The sequence below is a fragment of the Aquarana catesbeiana genome, linkage group LG05, assembly GCF_042186555.1.
Source record: "Aquarana catesbeiana isolate 2022-GZ linkage group LG05, ASM4218655v1, whole genome shotgun sequence".
Classification (NCBI taxonomy): Eukaryota; Metazoa; Chordata; class Amphibia; order Anura; family Ranidae; genus Aquarana; species Aquarana catesbeiana.
Genome location: NC_133328.1, coordinates 82,372,353 through 82,393,420, shown reverse-complemented (window position 1 = coordinate 82,393,420; position 21,068 = coordinate 82,372,353). Strand labels below are relative to the sequence as shown.

The window sequence follows — 21,068 nt, the reverse complement described above, 5'->3', positions numbered from 1 at the left end:
ACCCCTTTGTATTTTTCTTACACAGTGGTGTAAAGCAAGAGGCAGGTGTCTTGAGGGTAGTCATTACATCTGTTTTGGTGTGACCTCCTAATAATTGTATTCTGGCCAGAATGTCCTATAATGCTAGATGGAGCAGTTTAACAAGGACACCTCCAATTGAATCAGTTTTGAGGCTGGAAATGTTTTTACAAAGGATTTCCTAGTTTGTAACTCACATCTTCTTATAACTTCATTTATTAGACATATTTGCTAAAACGTGGTACCTTTTTTTATCATTGTAATACAAATAATGTATACCAAATTTACCTTTAAATTTCCTTTCTTTTGGCTCAAATACCTACACCCTCTTGGCAAGTAACTGTCACAAACATGGGAAATTTAAACTGAGCACATACTGAAAGAAAATAAATCTGTAGATCCTGAAATAGTCAGATGAAGTAATATACACATTTTTACTTTTCTTGTACAGTTTGAGCCTTGGCCCCACCTTACCTCAACTGCTAAATTGATTCCTTTCATCTAAAGGGTGGTCTTAAAGACCTATAGAAAAACTTAGGAAGTAGAAGAGGGCCAAGCTCAGCATTTACAGTAAAACATATAAACATTAGCTGCCTGTATTTACTTATTGTTCTAACGTACAGGTTTCACTGAAGGTGACCTGTGCTTATCCATAATATACTCAGTTTGATATGCATATGGGCACCACAGGTACCCCCCGAGTAGTTCCATTTTCAGTAGTTATTGGTGTAGTGCACCAGTTCATTCCGCTACCTTCAATGCTTTTCTATATTGATCATTATTTGCATGCTTGTTCTGGGTCAATGACACTGAAACCAGACAGAGCCAGGCAACTAGAATGTTCAGCTGCAGAACAGGAATCCCAGCCCCAATATTTTTCACGATATTCATACTTTAGTATCTTACCTCCATTTGCGTCAGTTAGCTCTGTTCTTCTCAGGAACCCCAGGTAGCCCGTCCGCGCCCATACAGTTTGTGTGTCTCCGAAGCTGAGCCGAGAACTAAAGTGGTCTGACTGTAGCGACTCATCTCCATAGATCGTAAAGTACCCACTGGCATTATGTATACTATGAACCCAAATCTACAAATCAAGAAACAAATGTCATCTTTAAATGTGCCTACATGAAAACAAAGAACATTGCAGATTGTTTAGTTGCAAAGTCTTTATTAAAGCAACAGATGTAAAAATTAAACAAAATACATTGCTTATATAGTTGCCTCCTAGATAAAAGGATAAACGTCAGTGAGTCATAATGAATAATGTCTGCTTAGTCAGATTTCTCTTTCATTACTGCCATATAAATAAAGTATATTGAAGTATTGAGCACAAGTGATAAGCATGTACTGAGTGTGTGTTATTATGTCTGAACTGCACATTAAGGCCACCTACACATGAGCAAGCATTAAATCCTTGTAATATACTTCCGTAGGCCTGAAAACTGAATGTCACATTGCAATTAACACTAGCTGTCTGCCTAGATCAATAATCTATTTCAAATGTGTTACTTTCCCTGTAAGCGCTACATCCTCTTACTAATTTCTTAAAGTGTCAATCTTTTAATTTCTCAAAGTGTCAATCTTTAGATCACTACGAGAACTAATAAATCATATTTTAACACGGTACCATTTTACGTAGGCAATTCCTAAAATTGAAGTAGATGGCTGTAAAAATTCAGTTGACATTTTGCTAGTACAGCTTTAAAATCAACATCTTACTAGTTGTGAGCTTTTTTTGGCTACTTTTTTTTATGAATCATCCCTACAATACACCAAAAAATAGGATTTTTAAAACAGCTTACCTGTAAAATCCTTTTCTTGGAGTACATCATAGGACACAGAGCCTCAAGTAATTACTTGGAGGGTTATGGGCCTACCTTCACGTGTTGACACTGGTATAACCAATACAGGAAGTTGACTCCCCTATATAACCCCTCCTCCTTCCAGGACTCCTCAGTTTTTGTAGCCAAGCAATATACTCTCACCCCATAAAACAGAGGGGCGGGAGCTCTGTGTCCTATGATGTACTCCAAGAAAAGGATTTTACAGGTAAGCTGTTTTAAAAATCCTATTTTCTTTATCGTACATCATAGGACACTGAGTAATTACCTGGTGGGATGTCCCATAGCAATGCTACTTGAGGGGAGGGAGACACAACCCGTAGGGCACCCCTAGACCTTGACTAATTATACTGCTGCTTGCAGCACACTGCGCCCGAAGGCGATATCCTCATTCCATTTTACATCTACTTGATAAATTTTTGTAAATGTATGCACTGAAGACCAAGTCGCGGCCTTGCAGATCTGAGACATGGAGGCCTGGTGACGCACTGCCCAAGAAGCACCAACCGCTCTGGTAGAGTGCGCCTTAACTTGAAAAGGGGGAATCTTTCCTTTTAAATCATAAGTTCGAATTATAATTTGCCAAATCCACTTAGTCACAGTGGATTTTGACGCTGCCTGTCCTTTTTTAGGACCCCCTGGCAGAACAAATAAGACGTCAGTCTTACGAACCTGAGCAGTTTTCTTTAAATAGATCTTCACTGCTCCCACCACATCAAGACAATGTAGTGACTTTTCTTCCTTGGAACATGGTTTTGGAAAAAACGATGGCAGGACAATATCTTCATTCAGATGAAAGCCTGAAACCACTTTTGGCAAAAAGCCTGGACGAGTGCATAACACCACTCTGTCCTCATGAATAATCAAATATGGCTCTTTACAGGAAAGAGCAGCCAATTCTGAAATCCTCCTTGCTGAGGATATAGCAACCAAAAATATCAGTTTCCTAGTCAAAAGGACTAAGGGAACATGCTGTAATGGTTCGAATGGCGTTTTTTGTAACACTGACAAAACTAAATTGAAGTCCCAAGGGCTTAAGGGTGATTTAACTGGCGGATTAATCCGCATCACTCCTTGCATGAAACCCCGGACTAAAGAATGCGTAGCAAGTGGTCTTTGAAATAAAATTGATAAGGCTGAGACTTGGCCCTTAATAGTACTCAGGGCCAACTTCACCTCTACGCCTACTTGTAGAAAGGCAAGAATTCTGCCTCTAATATATCTCCGAGGGTGCCAACCCTTGGATTCACACCAGAAAACATAAGCTTTCCAGACTCTATAATATATAGCTCTAGAAGCTGGCTTCCTAGCATTAAAGTAGAAATAACTGCCCTGGAAAGCCCACATCTTTTCAGAATGTGGGTCTCAATAGCCAGGCCGTTAAATTTAGCATTCGTAAAGTAGGATGGAATATCGGCCCCTGTGAGAGCAGGTCTGGCCTTAGTGGAAGGGACCACAGATCCTCCACTGCCATCTTTACGACCTCTGCATACCATGACCTTCTGGGCCATGCTGGTGCTGCCAGAATTACCGGTTTTCTTTCCAGCTTGATCCTGCAAAGAAGTCAAGGCAGCAACTGAATAGGGGGAAATGCATAGATCAGTAAAAGCTGATCCCACAGTATCATCAACGCATCTGTTCTGCATGTGAATGGATCCTTTGTTGTGGACACAAAGTTGACTAACTCTATGTTGCACTGGATACTAGAAGATCTACATCCAGAGTCCCCCATCCTTGACAACAGCCCAAAACATGTCAGGGTGAATAGACCATTCCCCTGGGAATAATCTGCTGGCGGCACATGTAGTGCGCGAGCCAATTCTCTATTCCCGGAATGAAGACTGCCGATGGGCACGGAATATTTCTTTCTGCCCAGGTTAGAATATGGTTCACTTCTCTCTGCACTGAGAGATTCTTGGTGCCCCTTTTGGTGATTGATATAGGCCACAGCCATGGCATTGATGGATTGGATCCTGTCGGGACAATCCCTTAACCTGGAAGTCCAGGCTTTTAGAACCAGACGCACTGCCCGAATCTCTAGGATGTTGATGGGCAAGGCTCTTCCGGTTCTTGAACACTGTCCTTGGACAGTTGTCTTCTCTGTCATTACCACTTTCCAGAAAAGTGGTTTGAAGTATTTACCCTTTAGGACATTCTTTAGTAACCACCAATTGAGGCTTTGGGACACCCTTGGGGACAGCCACATTGGCAAGTCCAAAGCTTGGATCGTTTTGTACCAAGAAAATAGAATATTGTTTTGCAAGAGTCTCGAATGGAACTGGGCAAAGGGAACTGCTTCGAATGAAGCCACCATCCTTTCTAACAACCACATGCAAAGGTGAATGGAGGGACCTCCTTTTGACCTGACTATCCGCACCAACTCTTTTATGGAGTAGTGTTTTTTTTTTTTTTCTGGGCAAGAAGACCCTTTTTCTGGGCTGTATCTATGATCAGACCCAAATACTGCAGCCCTTTTTTAGCGATTTTAATGGAGACTTTACTAGGCTGAGAATGCAACCCAGACCTTTCCAGGTAACTGGTTGTAATGCGTACACCTTACTCCGAACAGCGAATGGTCTATTAGCAATAGATCGTCTAGGTATGCCAAGTCTGTTTAAGCCCTGTGCCCTTGACCTTGCTACAGGTGGGGCTAGCACCTTTGTGAACACTGGAGGTGCTGTAGCTAGCCCGAAGAGCAAGGCTATAAATTGAAATGCTGCTGTTCTACTTAGAACCGCAGAAACCTTTGGTAAGCGGGAAATATATGGACATGCAGATATCCATCCCTGATGCCGATAGGCGCCAGAAGTTTTCCTCCTTGCAGGATAGAAACTACTGACTTGATCGACTCCATAAAAAGGAGCGGATCTTCAGGAACTAATTTAGATTCTTTTAGATCTAGAGTGGATCTGTTGAATTTCTGCGTGGCTCTGTACATGTACAGGAAACGCATGAAAAAGGCAGTGAAGGTTCCAAGGAACCTAAGAAAAAACAGAACTATCAGCTGACTCTACTAGAGGTAGCTTGAAAGAGGCACAAATCATCTCTGTAAGAGGTTTGTACCAGCAATTTCTCAGATTGCGAGGCTGAAAAAAAGTTCAACTCTAGTTGTCTCCTCTGCAGAGGAGTACTCGGTTTGCCTTTCTTCCCGATTACCTGAGGGTAATCCTTCATCCTCTACCCACTCTTCCCTTGATAAGGGATCTCAGGTGGGGGAGGGGGATCTAACATGCTTCTCATCCTTGGATAGCGGATGCGATTAAAATCGCTAATTTTCCTTCTAGGCCCTGCAGGGCGGAGGAAAAAAATGCAGCTTCAATCATGTATACAGGGGCTGAATATTTTCTCCTCTTAGGCTCAGTTTCCACTATTGCAACCCCAAAGTTGATTTTACTGTGATCCTTTGCTGCCGAGAATACGTCGGGGCGCGATTTTGATGCAACAGGAAACAATGCCTGTGTATTCTAGAGGTTTATGGACCTCAAGTCGCATCAAAGTGGTACCAAAGTAGTGCAGGGACTACCTTGAAGTTGCACAGATCTGAACAGTATTTTTTGGAAATCATGCCCTAGAGTCTGACGGTGGAGGCCGTCACCGCTGCCTAGAGGCAGCTGCCCCTGCGTAGTGGAAGGAATCTGTTTAAGTGACTTGTCCAAGGTCACAAGGAGCCAACGTGAGGACGAGGTCCCACGTCTTTCAGGAAGCCTCCCATGGCAACACTGGCCGTCAGAGTAGTTAACCTGTGAGGAGTGGCTCCTTCACTAGTGAACGCCGACATGTGAATCTGAACCCATGTCTGTCAGGAAGCTTCCCATGGCTGCACTGGCCGTCAGAGTACTTAACCTGTGAGCTGTTGTGGCTTCACTTTAAATAAAAGGACATTTATACCTTCTACTGGACAAAAGAGCTTTACTGCTATAAATCATTTGGATGTATTTCACCAAACCTTCCCCAATGAAAAGGGAAACTAGTCAGACACCCTTTTTTGCAAGATGCTTCGGCTGACCAACCCTTTACCACAGGGTCCTAAGCATGTGTTTTAGCACAAGCGCAAGGCGAGATGCCTGGTGGATAGGGTCTTTTATGGCATCTATGGCAAAACACAGCGCCATTGGTAGGAGGATTTTAACAAAAAAATCCAACTCCTTATCTGTTAGATGCTTAAGCAATTATGCATCTTTATTGATGCTGGAAATCGCAGCGTCTACTGCTGGTACTTTCCAACCTTTGTGAATTTTTCCTCCATGATAGAGAACTGAGAAACTCTTTGGAGGGAAAAAATGCTTATCCAGATGATCCCATTCAGCATAAGCGCTGTAAAAGGCCCACTCTTCCCTTGGAAAAAGGGGTTTGAGGTGGGGGAGGGGTATCTAGCATGCTTCCTATCCTCTTGGATGGAGAATGCGATTAAAGCCGCTAATCTTCCTTCTAAGCCCAACAGGGCAGAGGAGAATGCATCTTCAGTCACATACACAGGGGCTGAAGTGTGAGAAGCAGTTGCACCACCAATTGCTTCCAATGATTCACACTGGCTTGCCATGTCAGGTATCTCCGGAGAGGATGCCAGTGTGGAGGCATGACTGGAGTTCCCAGCGCCTGGGGGTGGAATCCTTGGTACCTTTGTGGTACACTGGAAATCAAATGTGCTAAGAACAGCAGCAGAGGCACTTTAACAAATTATGGTATTTGCTGAACAATAGTTTTAGCAAAAGAAAACAATGTCACCATAAGGATCAGCCTTTGATGCTGAGTACCATAATATTTCCTGTGCTGGAAATGCCTGTTTACACACCTTTACATGCCCAGCGCTCCTGTGTCTTAGTGTGACAGACTTCTGTCTTCAGCATATGAACTGAGAGCGTCTGTGTTAAGCCTCAGGTGAGAACCTCATTACACATAAGTGTCAGCTGTTACCGCACCTCTCCAGGAGGAGAGGGGAGGGGGAGGGGAATTTTTATCAGCAGTGTTTGCTAAGCTCCTAGTTTTAAAGGAAGACTTTATACAAAAAAATGCAAATGGCTGGTTTTGTATGTTCATAAACTACTGCTGTAATCCCTTTAGATCCCTCAGAAGAGGAAAACCATCTGTTCAATTAAGAACTCCCCTCTGGCTGCAGGGACCACACCCGCTGCTATAGCCAGACACAGAGCTGCTGAAAAAGCATTGTACTAGGCAAGTGTAATATACTCCCTCTAGAGGAGACATTTTAAGGCATACAGTTATACATTATATATATATATATATATATATATATATATATATATTTTTTTTTTTTTTTTGGAGAAAAAGGCATAGGTGGACTTTTTACAGTTCCTAGGCTTCTCCCCTTACCTTATCCTCGCTGCAGGATACTGCTGATTTAACAGACAGATCCAACTTTCACCCATCACGGCGGGCAGCGTAGTTAAACCTTCAAAGACTGGGGAACTTTTAATAGGGGTTCCGCTCCTTTGGACCTGTATAGCACCCCTCAGGAACAACTTTAGGTAATATTAAAAACCAAAAAGAGTCCTGGTTCCTAGGGCCCAGCTCTCAAAGAGAAGCTTACAGGCAAAACCTTGTTCTTCAATGCGAGGCCCTGGTACCATCCTATGGCTTCAGTGGCGAGGATGGATCTGGTTGTGGAGGTTTTTTTAATCCAGCATAGATCTCTCCCTGGAGCTCCTCAGAGCACATCTTCACTCGTGACCTTAGGCACTGGCGAAAAAACTGAGGACTCCTGGAAGGAGGAGGGGTTATATAGGGGAGTCAACTTCCTGTATTGGTTACACCAGTGTCAACACCTGAAGGTAGGCCCATAACCCACCAAGTAATTACTTGAGGCTCTGTGTCCTATGATGTACGATAAAGAAAACATCAGTACATTGTCCTCAAAGTTAAATGGATGTGTTTATCAAATTATCTGACAGAGAAATAGTCTCAATTAACTAAAAACAGATTGGCTGTTAAGGAGCAATACAGACTGCAAAAAACAGTTCCTTTGTTGAATACTTAGACAAATAAAGCTGGCCATGGGTATTAGATGACAGATGACAGCTGAGTGATTCTTTTTTGAAGGGTACACTCATGTCTTTGGAGTGTATTTATACCCATAGAAGACACCCCAGGAACAACCGGATGTAACAAAAACAATAGTAATATTCTAGGAAAATCCATTCTGGCTGATTGACACCCTTTCCCAGGGTCACTAAACAAGGGTTTTAGCTCAAAGACAATTACTGCCCAATAAGACCATAATCCCATGGGTAAGGCAACAATCCCCAAATAATATGGACATCTTTAGACCCATACCTGTGTTGTTTCTCTTAAAAAACAGCTTTGCGCTGTCATTTTTTATATGCTAGTCTAAATATAAATAATCAACTATGCTGCTATGGAGAACAAGGAAAGCTAGTTCAGACACTTAGTCCCAGTCATTAAAAACCAAACGATCTGACCTTCTAATTTTGAAGCCAAATTAAATTTTGAAACCAAATAGTCAGACCTCTTAACCATTCTGACTGGCCCTACATTTTTTCCTCTACTGGTTACATGCCATCATATGATTATTTGTGTATCGCAATAATGTATGACTATAACAACCAGGCATGTTTAAAGAATAAATGCACAGAAACCACATACGTATTGGGACTCTTGCCTTTACACGCACATGAACTTTAATGGCATACCAGTCTTTGTCCGTAGGGTTCAATATTGAGTTGGCCCACCCTTTGCAGCTATAACAGCTTCCACTCTTCTGGGAAGCCTTTCCACAAGGTTTAGGGGTGTGTCTATGGGAATGTTTGACCATTCTTCCAGAAGGGCATTTGTGAGGTCAGGCACTGATGTTGAAAAGAAGTCCTGGCTTGCAGTCTGCCTGACCTCACAAATGCGCTTCTGGAAGAATTGTCAAATATTCCCATATTGAACCCTATGGACAAAGACTGGGATGCCATTAAAATTCATGTGTGTGTAAAGGCAGGCGTCCCAATACTTTTGGTGATATATAGTGTATAACTAAATACATTTTCACCTCTTGCTCTGGTGACTATTCTAAATGTTGTGATGGTGTCCCTCGCGCTATATAGAGTGAAGGAATGTGTCTAAATCTAAAATAAGATCAAGGTGAATAGATGAATAAACAAAACAAATAGATTATGTGCAAAATTGTGCATGTATAGTGATGATGTCTCTAAGGACTGCAGCAAAGTCAAAAGTGTTCACACTACACTCCACTGAATAAAGACAGTAAAGAGACTAGCACACTTGGATTATTTTGTTGAATATTGTGTGTGTTTATTCACATTGGTGCTCATTCACAGTTGATGTTTACATTTCTACAGTCACTATAGCTGCACTTTTAAGGTCACATTATCGTCACCCATTTATGTGATAGATTTGAAGCGCGAAGTCTCTTTACTGTCTTTATTCTAAATGTTGGGTTTTCCCTCACTTTTTTTTTTCTTAGCACTGAATAAAGACAGTAAAGAGACTAGCACACTTGGATTATTTTGTTGAATATTGTGTGTGTTTATTCACATTGGTGCTCATTCACAGTTGATGTTTACATTTCTACAGTCACTATAGCTGCACTTTTAAGGTCACATTATCGTCACCCATTTATGTGATAGATTTGAAGCGCGAAGTCTCTTTACTGTCTTTATTCTAAATGTTGGGTTTTCCCTCACTTTTTTTTTTCTTAGTGGCATTGTTAACCAAGACAAATAAAAAGGGGTAAATCTAAGGGACACAGACAAAAAAAAGGGACAGAACTAAAAGTCTTAACAGTTCACAGGCCCATACTCTCCCACTTTATATCTCTTAGAAATGCCTTGTCACTACAGCTTCTGGTATATTTATAACATCACAGGTCCGTCCTTACTAGTTGACATGTTAAACAGTAAAGAATGAAATGAAAGTCACATGCAACCCCTGAGCTTCTTTCTCTAATGTGTGTTTTTATTGTAGTTGGGCTTAGAGTTGATGATTAAAAAAGAAGAATTGCCAAAGTTTGTTTGGTCATCCTTTTAATGCGGGTCACAGGAATGCATTTATTTGCACTCCTGTGATCCAGAATTGACTGTCAGTGGGCTTAAGTCTGCTGCCCGCTGACGTCACAGATCCGCTCCAGCCTCTGGATAAATCCCAAGAATAATGTTGGGATCCACCCAGATGCCTGACCCACAGATGGCTCAGCCTCTCAGTTAACTGCTAATAACCTAAACTAACTGCTTCGGCCCCCTCCACAGCTTAGTGCTTCAGTGAAGGGGCAAAGCACAGAGTGGAGACTGACAATCATATAGGTGAGTATGTACATTTTTTTTTCATTTGACGCATTTCTCCTCTAAAAGGAGAAGTTTGGGATGCATAAAAACAAACAAACAAAAAAAAAAAACATACATACTTACCTTCATCTGTCCCCAGCCGGCTCTAAACCCGTGAACTGAGCAATTAAATGATCGCCGATTGCTTAGTTCTCGGTTAGCTCTGAACAGAGAGCTGTGTGTGTTAGTCACCGTTCTCTGCTGTGCCCCTCCAGCACTCACTGGAGCACCAGGAAAAGAGGGGTAGATGCAGCTCATTTTGGCCTTCAGCAGATCAATGAGAGCCGGAGCCAGCTGCCAATCAGTGCTTTGGGTGGATCCCAACAATACGGTTGTGATCCCTCCAGAGCCTGGAGCGGCTCTGTGAGGTCAGCGGACAGTGGCTTTAGCCCACTCTCACCTGATTCTGGGTCACAGGTGAGCACAAGTGTACTCTTGCAACCCACAAGAGGTGTATGCTCAAAAAAGCTTTGGCCATATGTCTCTTTTAAGCCCAACCAGAGGCGAAATGCATTAGAGAGAGTAGCTCAGGAGGGTGGATGTGACTAACATCTCATAATACATTTGTATACAGAGTATTGTGGCGCACAGTATAAACATTCATTTCTGAAAAACAAAAAAAAAGCCAGCCTTAAAAAAAAAATAAAAAAAAAATCATATGGTAACTGTGTACATGATCTGACCACTGAAAAATTATCGTTTTATTTTCATAGACTAGCACTCAAACATAAATGTCATATCATACCAGGATACTTATATCTGTGCACAGTAGATTCCTTTGATGTCATTCTTCTCAGTTTCAATTCTCATAACAGTCATCAGTGTACTTACTGTCTGATATCCTAATTCATACAGTTCTCTCTCTCCCATTGTTATTTTCCTCAGCGGTTAGTCAGCTTGAAAAGAATGATCTATCCAACATAACTGTTTCTGATGCCTCTCATTGCTTGATCCCTACATTATACTCTACCTAATAATAGCAAATGACTATCTGATCTCTAACAAAAGTTGTAGTCACCACATAGCACAGAACCTTCACCACACTTTCAATGTGAAAGTTTTGCAACAACATCATCAATGCAGCGGGAGACTTCTATAGCGCTAACAAGCGTAATTATCTATCCGCATTGTTACAACACTTTTATGATGTTTTCAAAATCAATTACAATGCTGCAATGAAGCTTAAGCATTAAAAAGGAAGAAAATTATTGTGTGTAAATGCAGTAATCCTAACAGAGAAAATACTTCAGACACAAGTTAATTACATATATACCCAAACTTTAGTTTTCAAAAGCAAATGACACATGAATGCACTAAACAACTGAGACACTCGGTTAAACCAAAGGAAGAACTAAATCTCATTGATTAATGCTCTGTCACAAATGAGAAGAAGAATATAATCTCGTTTATAAACAGCACTGAGTTGTAAAACAGTGCCTAGGAGTCACTTTGATTTCTGATCAGCAGATAAATTAAATATTAATCACAATGACAATAATTAAAAAGAATAATGATACAAAAAAGTAGTTCTAAAAATGTATAATCCATGGGTATAGTTTGGGAACGCTAAGTGTTCCTTGCACATAGAAATTACTGGAATGTAAATATCCTTTTCATGTTTAACCAACAGCCACAGACAGCTGGAAAACAATATTTAATATATTGTTCCTTTTAATCAATTGCAAATCAATAGACTCCCAATAATATAATATATAAGTCAAAAGTCAGCTCCTTGCTAGTTTTAAGCAGGTTAAAACTTCAGCTTAGATGCAGCAAAAGCCTTATCACGCTGTGACTTGGCTGAAGGATTACACATCAGAGGACAACATGACTCACCTCCCCAAGATGTGAGTCTCCAAGGGGTCCCTTTGTTTCCGGATTTGCAATGATTATACGAACACCTGGGAGGATCTGGTGAGATAAAGGACATTTGATTTAGAGACAATGGGGGTTATTTACGAAAGGCAAATCCACTTTGCACTACAAGTGCACTTGGAAGTGCAGTCGCTGTAAATCCGAGGGGGGCATGCAAGGAAAATAAAAAACAGTATTTTAGCTTGCACATGATTGGATGATAAAATCAGCAGAGCTTCCCCTCATTTCAGATCTACCCCTCAGATTTACAGTGACTGCACTTCCAAGTGCACTTGTAGTGCAAAGTTGATTTGCCTTTCATAAATAACCCCCAATGTGTACGTTAGTCATACAGAACAGAAAATATTAGAGGTAACATTAGGCGTGCACCAGTTTGCACATCTTAATTTGAACTCTTGTTTCAAGACAGCAAAATTAACATATACTTATGCCACACTTGTTTCCCAATTTGCTCCTATTTCTTGTATAGTTACATAGTTAGTAATGTTGAATAAAGTCACCAGTCCATCCAGTTCAACCTGAGAGTGTGTGTATGTATGTTACTACGGTTTTAAATGTCCCTATAGATTGTGTTCACTAAGAAAAACAACCTAAACGATTTTTGAATGTATCTACAGTCTTTGCTGACACCAGCAGGAGTTCCACACCCTTACTACTCTTAACAGTAAGGAACCTCTTATGCCGTTTAGGATTGAACTGCTTCTTGTTCAACTTCATTGTGTAGCCACGTGTCTTCTTAAGAGACCTTAGGCTACATAGTTTCCTCCCAATCCTACAGTCACCATTCAAAAATTTGTGTATTGTGATGATATCCCGTCTTAAGCATTTCTTTTTCAGGGAGATTGTAGTTGCTTCCCATAACTGAGGTCCTCCGCCCACCTTATTATCAAATAGTTTCTTTGTTTGTTTGTTGGGTTTATATAGGGGAGGTCATTGTGACAGACCTAGCCAGGACAGAGGCTGTTGGAGAGGACTGAATGCAAGCCTATTGCCTTTTGATTATGAGCCCTGGATTTTCAATGAAACAATACTCTTTGTGAGGTGAATTAGAAATCCAGTCTGAACTGTACTAATCGGACTCAGTCAGGTATATATTGTATGTTGTTTGATTCTGTTGGGGACTCCTTGCTGTGGTCATTTGGGATTTGTGTCCCTGTAGAGGGAGGGGGGATTCCTCCAGCAGCCCCCTGCTGATAAGACTGATTTATACTGTTGGGACACATACTGTGAGCAGATTCTGGTGTCATCAACTCCAACTACCTGTGTTTATGTTAATTGAATGAGCTGATCACATTGTCCTCTATACAATGTAGGAGACGGGACGACTCCTATTGGAGCTGCTGCTATTGTGAGAAAATGTCCTGTGATAATTAACTCAGTCTGGGCAAAAGGTCATGTCTCAGTCACCTAGGCTGTATAAAGGATTAGTTAATTAGCTCATGTTAATTAGGTTACGTTTGTATTGTTAGAGTAATATGAGCAGGAGGGGGGAATCTCATCTTCTCCTGTATATAAGACTGTATCCTGGTTCTGAATAAAGTGAGTTCATGTTAGCAACAAGCAAGTGTCGCCTTGTTTTGTGCTCAGAGAGGTTGGAATATCTAATATCTGTATACAGACTGGGAGGAAGTGGTATATGATGGAAGCACTCAAACGGAGTGAGGGACGTTCCGTGACAGTCATCAACTAGAAAGATGTGCCAGTGGAGGGTATCATCGCTATAGTAAATATTTTGCAACAAAAGGTAGGTAGTAGGATTTTAAATACCCCTCCAGTGATCACACAAGTACACTTATGTAAGAAAAAATGTGTACAAAATCTTTTTTTTGTACATATGTTTAAATATTTTATTGTTAAAATAAAGATTTTGTACATATTTTTTCTTACATAAAAGTGTACTTGTGTGATCACTGGAGGGGTATTTAAAATCCTACTACCTACCTTTTGTTGCAGCCCCCTTATAAGCGTTGTTGCCCTTCTCTGGACTATCTCCAGTTCAAGCACATCCTTCCTGAGGACTAGTAACCAGAACTGGAATGCACACTCAAGATGTGGCCTAACCAGAGTTTTGTAAAATGGTAGAATTACAGTTTTAGCTCTCAATTAACTACCTCCCACCCGGCCAATGTACATAAACGGCCGGGTAGGCATTCTCTCCTTCTGAGTGGACGTTCATGAAGGTCCCTCAGAAGGAGCGGGATCGCGCGTGCACATGCCTGTGCAGCAGCGCGATCCCGGTACGCTCGTGTCACCCGGACACGTCGCATCTCCGATCAGCAGGTGGGCTCTGTGATTGGCCCTCCTGATCACATGACGGCTGTGTCCAATCACAGCCGTGATGTAAACACAGCCGGTTGCTAGGCGATCAGCTCTCCTCTTCTCACACGGAAGTTGTCGCTGAGGAGAGGAGAGGGGATCGCTGCAGCCGGCTGATGATCAGTGAGTATGAGCTGTTTTTTACAGCTTTTTACTCACTGATCACCAACCTAGTGTCAACACACATGTCCCCATACAATGTAAAACACACACATGTCCCCACATAATGTAAAACACACATGTCCCCACACAATGTCCCCAAAACACATGTCCTCAAATAATAAAAAAAGCTGTCCCCCACATATGTCCCACTAAAATCACATGTCCCAATGATTATCTGCACACATATGTCCGTGATCACCTGCGCACATCTGTACATGATCATTTGCGTACATATGTCCGTGATCACACAAACCAATTATTATACACTTAACGGGATTTTTTTTTATCAAAAACATGTAGCAGAATACATTTTGGCTTAAATTTATGACAAAATTCGATTTTATGCATCAGGTGGTTTCCTGGGCCCGGTGGGTTTGGAAGTAACGTGGAAAGATAGTTAGGTGGTTAATGCGTTTTCAGTGATATGTTTCAAGTTATCCTGAGTTAGATCGTTTAATGGTTCGGGGAGTAAAGTAGAGCATATTCTGAGGTCGTCCGGTAGTGCTTCCAACATGCCCATTTGACACCAAATTTTTGAGGTGTGTCTCTCGCTATGTGAATTAATTCCTCCATTTCAGCAGTCCTGTTAATTCTGTCAAACCATTCTTTAATTGAAGGGGGATACAAGATTTCCAGTGCACTGGTATGCATTGCTTTGCTGCATTTATCATGTGCATCGCCAGCGATTTGTGGTAGGTTCGGTGAGATGTGTGACTGGTGCAGGAGAAACTGCAAGGGGGTTTTGTCTAGGTCATAGGTGGTGACATGAGTAATTATCCTATGTACTTCTGTCCAGAACTCTTGAATGTGGGAACAGTCCCATCATATGTGAAGTAATGTGCCTGGTTGATGCGTACATCTCCAGCATTCCTCAGGAATTGCTGGGTTGAATTTGTGAAGTAAGGCAGGTGTGCGGTACCAGCGAGTCTGGATTTTGAATCCATTCTCTTGAGTGGTCACATTGATCGATCCCTTATGGATATTGATATACATTTTTTCCCATTCTTCCGGCGAGATAGATATGGACAAGTCTCTTTCCCATGCAGCACACATTGTCGAGTTGTTGGGCTTATGGTCTGCGAAAAGAAGGGAGTGCGTGATTGAAATTAAATGTGTCTGGGGCGATTTTTAAGAGCAGAGGTGCTCAAAAGGGGTCAGTGGTCTGGAACAGGAATATTGTTTGTCAAGTTTTCTTAAGAAGTGTGTGATCATGAGATATGTCCAGTCTGGTATCTGAGGTTTTTCATGTTTAGACGAGAGGTGTGATGCGGAACAGAATGTTTCTAGGTCATAGAAGTCGTGGGCCAGAACCCTTTCCTCAGACCAGTGTTGCACTAAGAAATTAGCATGCATGCCTGGGGGAAAGTCCGGGTTTAGTCGGATTGGGGTCATTGGGCCTTGAACTGTCGAAAGGGGAGAGTGTTTGCAAGTCTTGTGAAAGCAGATCTTTCTTCTAGGTCTCTCACCTGCCACCTTCTCTAAAATATCAAAAAAACTCTTAGCTCATGTGCTCACTGCAGCACGATGTTTGGTGGCTCTAAAATGGAAAAAGAGGGAATCCCCCTCATTGTCTGAGCTGCATTCCAGGATCAGAGATGTTAAAAGAATGGAATATCTTACGGCCTCATTAAATGATACCCTGGATAAGCATAACTGTATTTGGGAACCCTGGGTCATGTTGGAGACTCCTGCAACCTAACGCAGTCACTTGCGTATTTAAGGCCCGTTCCTTTTTGGACTGTCCTAGACCCGGGTGGTCGTCCTTTTTTTTTTTTCCTCTCCCTCTTTCTCTACTCTTTTCCTTTTCTTTCTTTTATGTGTTTATACACTTGTGCAAAGGGTATTAATGGATATACTGTTTGAGATGTATACTAATCCAGTAAATTCATTCTGTTTAATCACTAAATGTTTGCACTGAACGGCCTCGTCGTTCGACGCTCATTTGATTGTCTGTCAAATTGAACTGTGATGTTACGTACTCTATTTTCTGTACCCAATGCTGCAGATTTGTATATTTTTGTGAAAAAATAATAATAAAAACTGTCAGTTAAGAAAAAAAAAAAAAGAAGTGGGGGGGGAGTCTAGTATGAAGAGTGTGGGATACGAGGGGTGGATTATTTGTGGGGTAGTAGGAAGGGATGTGGGTGAAGACTAAATAGAGCGGTGTGGTCTTCGGTTAACTGGTGGTGATGAGGAGTTTTTCCACTAATCACTAATAGTGTGTCCAGTAGAGGTCAGCCGGTACTCACAGAGTCAGCTGTGTGTGGGTGTGATTGGTTGAAGTTCCGAGGTGGAGTGGTACTCTTGTTCCGTTTAGGTCTGGGTATGTTATGAGGGTATTGGTTAGTTACAGGTGGCAAATAAGCCTGCGTAGGTATGGATCCGAATGGGAGTAGGTGTGTGTGTGTGTGAAGGCGGATGTGAAGAGTAGAGGTAAGATTCTGATACTGAAGCCTCAGTCTGTGTAGTTTGAAGGTACGTGTGTTATGCCCCGTACACACGGTCGGATTTTCCGATGGAAAATGTCCGATCGGAGCGTGTTGTCGGAAATTCCGACCGTGTGTGGGCTCCATCGGACATTTTCCATCGGATTTTCCGACACACAAAGTTTGAGAGCAGGATATAAAATTTTCCAAGACAAGTTTGAGCCAACATCCGTCTGAAAAAATCCTAGGATTTTGTTGTCGGAATGTCCGAACAAAGTCCGACCGTGTGTACGGGGCATAATGGGAGGTTTGATTTTCAATGTTCGTGCGGAATACATAAATGCTTAACATTCTGTACATGAAAACATGACATGTTTAACAGGGTAACACTGTTAATGGTATAATAGTATCATAGAACAAACAAAACCTATATAAATGTGATAACAATGTAATAACAGTACAAGTCCCGCTATGATCAGTGTATGGTCGTGTTCCTGGAAAAGAGGGGAGGGGAAGAGGGAATCTAGTCTTCAGGACCGGGTGATGGCTTTGGGGCCTATGTGTTTGCAATAAGTAGAGCAAGGGTCTCCAAGGGCCTGGTATTTTGGAGGGAAAGTATTATGTGACTTCATGTGTGTGTAGCAGGTCAAGGACTGGCATCTTTAATTCGGTCCATACTCAATATTGGTACATTGGTGCGTGGTGATCAGGGTAATGGTTGTGTGAGCCCTTTCTAGTTCAGGGTGCGGGTGACAGCTAGGGTCAGCCGATGTTGGTAGCAATTAGGCATTGAGTGTCAATTGTGAAGGGGTATGATAATAGTACCTTAATTCAAATTTCATTTATATTAGGTCTCTATTAATCATTGCATACATAGTATGACATAACTTGTGTTTGATCCTCGGTGTCTAATCCACCGAAATGTTTGTAGTGGTATGGTATTGTATTATGCATATCACCATCGGCTGTATTTCTATGTTACATACATTCTAAAGATTTATATTCATAAATAATATTACCTTAAAGGTGTTTCCCATTTTAGTTTGATGTTAATTAGGTATAATCAGGTATAGGAGTTAACAAAGGCATTAGAGAACAGGGCTTTTAGCGGTTTAAATCAGTATAAATTCTGTCCTGCAATAGACAATATCAGTTACCTTATGTGAGAGTCTTCAACTTATCAACGAAGGATAAATTTTGTGGAGAGATGATCACGAAATTAAAAAAAATTAAAAAAACAAAAAAAACCAACCCCCCCCCCCCCCCCCCCCCGTTGGTGATAGAAAAGACTGAGTACAATGTTAGTTTGCGCAAATTCCATCAGTTCCACATCTGAAAACATGGCCGGGGCGGGAGTAAATGCCAGGGCTGTGTTTTCTCCGTTCTGCTAAGTCAGTCATAGTGAAGATGTATGGGAGTGTTTTACTCCGGGTAGTGTGATCGTAGAGTTAGCATGGATTTCCTTAGATCCTCTGATGGCGGACTGACCTAGATTGTTGCCGTCCCTTTTCGGTCTGCTATATTGTTAGCCCCTGGCAAGCAAAGAGTAAGTCTCCAAGTATGCGGGTTGACCTGTCTCAAGTAGTGCTAGGAATTGTTTATGGGTAGCATAGTTAGGCTGTGTATTTTGATGTGTTGTCAGATGATCGGCATCCAGAGGTCTGCTCGGGCATTGGGATGGTGAGGGCGGGATGAGGGCTTCCAGGAATCATGTCAGAGTGCGTCTGCGGGTAAGGGGGAAGGAAAGTAATAGCGGGGTCTCCAGCGATTGTGAGTTTCGTTCGTTCTTAGTAGAGGAATCTCTACCTTATTAGGAATGTCTGGCTCTGCGGTGATCTGGGGAAGCAGTCGGGCTCCCATTTTTCGGTACCCCTGGAGCTTTTGGGGGTGACAGCGGAGGATGGGTGCGGCGACGTCTGATGCTGAAGTGTTCATTTCCTGCTTCAGTGATGCCATCCATGGATGTGGCTCTTCGTAGTGGTGGTAGGCGGAAGTCGCTGTACCAATCGGGTAGATCTATCAAGGGTATATTGAGGGTTGTGCAGAAGTGTTCTAGATCCTCTGGTACCCTGAGGTTCGTTGTGTGATTGTTGTGATTTGCTGAGAGGCAGAAAGGGAACTTCCAGCGGTAAACAATTGCTCTGGATCTTAGAACATCTAACAGTGGTCTCACTTCCCTCCTTCTCTGTAGGTTGATAGTGGATAGGTCTTGAAAGATCCTAATTTCAGTGCCCTGAAATGTGAGGTGTCCCCTGTTTCTTGCTTTGCGCAATATTTCTTCTTTCATCAAGAAATCATTCAGGCAGCATACGATATCTCTAGGCGGATCTGTGTCCTTACCTCTTGGGCGCAGTGCTCTGTGTATCCGTTCCATGGCTATTGGAGCAGCGGGGGGTCTTTCAAGGAGATCATTGAAAATGGCGCTGACCGCTCCTGTGACCTGAGCGGCTTCCACGGTTTCAGGGAGACCTCTAACTCTTAGGTTGCGGCGTCTGCCACAGTTATCAAGGTCCTCCATGTGGCGGTTTATATCCCTCAGGTGGATAGCGTGGGATTCTGTCACCTGTTGGACATGGCACAGTGAGGCATCATGGCAGGCTTGTGTTTCCTCTACTTCTTCCACCCGCAGGGCAATGGCCTGTATGTCAGAACGGAGGTCTGAGATAGCCGCTGATAATGTGGATTTAATATCCACTGCTACCGAGCGGAGGTCTGCCAGGCTCAGTGCAGAGGTCGGATTCGGGTCCTGTGAGGGAGGGCTGCAGCTCCGATCCCTCAGTGTGTCTCTGCTGGAAGAGCGCGCCTTGTGTGAGGAGACGCCATTGTAGCTCCCTGAGGCCGGGTCCGGAATATCTCTGTTATTTGACAGCTGAGCTGCGTGTCTTGGTCCCTGGGCGAGAGGGAGCGTGTTGCTGAGGCACTCCAATGTGTTTTGTTCATGTCAGATCCGCTGCGGGGTTAGTTTAGGCAGATGGCTGGAACTCGGGGAACATGAGTTCAGAGCTTACGCGTCCATCTTAGAATGGACACAAGCCACGCCCCTATACAGGATTTATATAGCGCCAATAGTTTGCACGGCGCTTTACAACATGAGGGCAGACAGTACATTTACAATACAAATCAATACAGGAGGGATCAGAGGGCCCTGCTCGTTAGAGCTTACAATCTAGAAGGGAGGGTCAAGTGGAAACAAAAAGGTAATAACTGTGGGGGTGAGCTGATGGAGAAAATGAAAATACAGTTGTTAGGTGTGGATAGGCTTCTCTGAAAAGAAGGGTTTTCAGGGATCGTCTAAAAGCTAATAGAGTAGGAGGTAAGGGGACAGATTGGGGTAAGGCATTCCATAGGATTGGAGAGGCTTTAGAAAAGTCCTGGAGCATGGGAGGAGGTGACGAGGGAGCTAGAGAGCAGGAGGTCTTGAGCGGAACGAAGAGAACGAGTAGGTTGGTATTTAGAGACTAGGCTAGTGATGTAGCTGGGGGCTAAATTGTGGATGGCTTTGTAAGTAGTTGTTAATATTTTGAATTTAATTTGTTGGGTGAGGGAAAGCCAGTGGAGGGATTGACAGAGAGGGGTAGCAGACACAGAGCGAATGGTAAGGTGGATCAGTCTGGCAGCAGTATTCATGATGGATTGAAGAGGTGATAGACTATGTAGAGGTAAGCCAATGAGAAGGGAGTTGCAGCAGTCGAGGCAAGAGATGACCAGCGAGTGAATTAAGAGCTTTGTTGTGCCATTGGTTAGAATGGCGTATTTGGAGAGGTTGCGGAGGTTGAGGCGGCAAGATTTGGCCAGTGATTGGATGTTGTGCTTTAAGGAGAGCTCAGAGTCCAGATAGATTGAGTTTGAGGAAGTGGTGTGACATCCAGACTGATATATCTGATAGTAAATTAGTGATATGTGAGGCGACAGAGGGAGTGAGCTGAGGGGTAGAGAAATAGATTTGGGTGTCGTCAGTGTAGAGGTGGTATTGGAAGCCATGGGAGGCATTAAATTACAATTCCAACCCTTTCCCCATCGAACAAGACACCCGCCAAGGTTGCCCTCTTTCCCCACTTCTCTTCACCTCTGGCACTCCTAATCCACTTCAGCCCAAATATCCAAGGCCTAGTATTAGGGGGAAATCAGCA

The 21,068-nt window shown here is 42.6% G+C and overlaps 1 protein-coding gene across 8 annotated transcripts in view; it reads right to left on the bottom strand.

The window, feature by feature from the left end:
• The window catches only part of DIP2C (disco interacting protein 2 homolog C), a 751,814-nt gene that overhangs the window by 12,335 nt on the left and 718,411 nt on the right, over positions 1-21,068 (bottom strand). For all 8 annotated transcript variants that reach the window (XM_073629914.1, XM_073629915.1, XM_073629910.1 and 5 more), the window contains 2 exons: positions 11,996-12,070; positions 925-1,099 (listed from right to left, as the gene is read on the bottom strand). In XM_073629914.1, the coding sequence (XP_073486015.1) occupies positions 925-1,099; positions 11,996-12,070 (250 nt within the window). The remainder of the gene's footprint in view (positions 1-924; positions 1,100-11,995; positions 12,071-21,068) is intronic.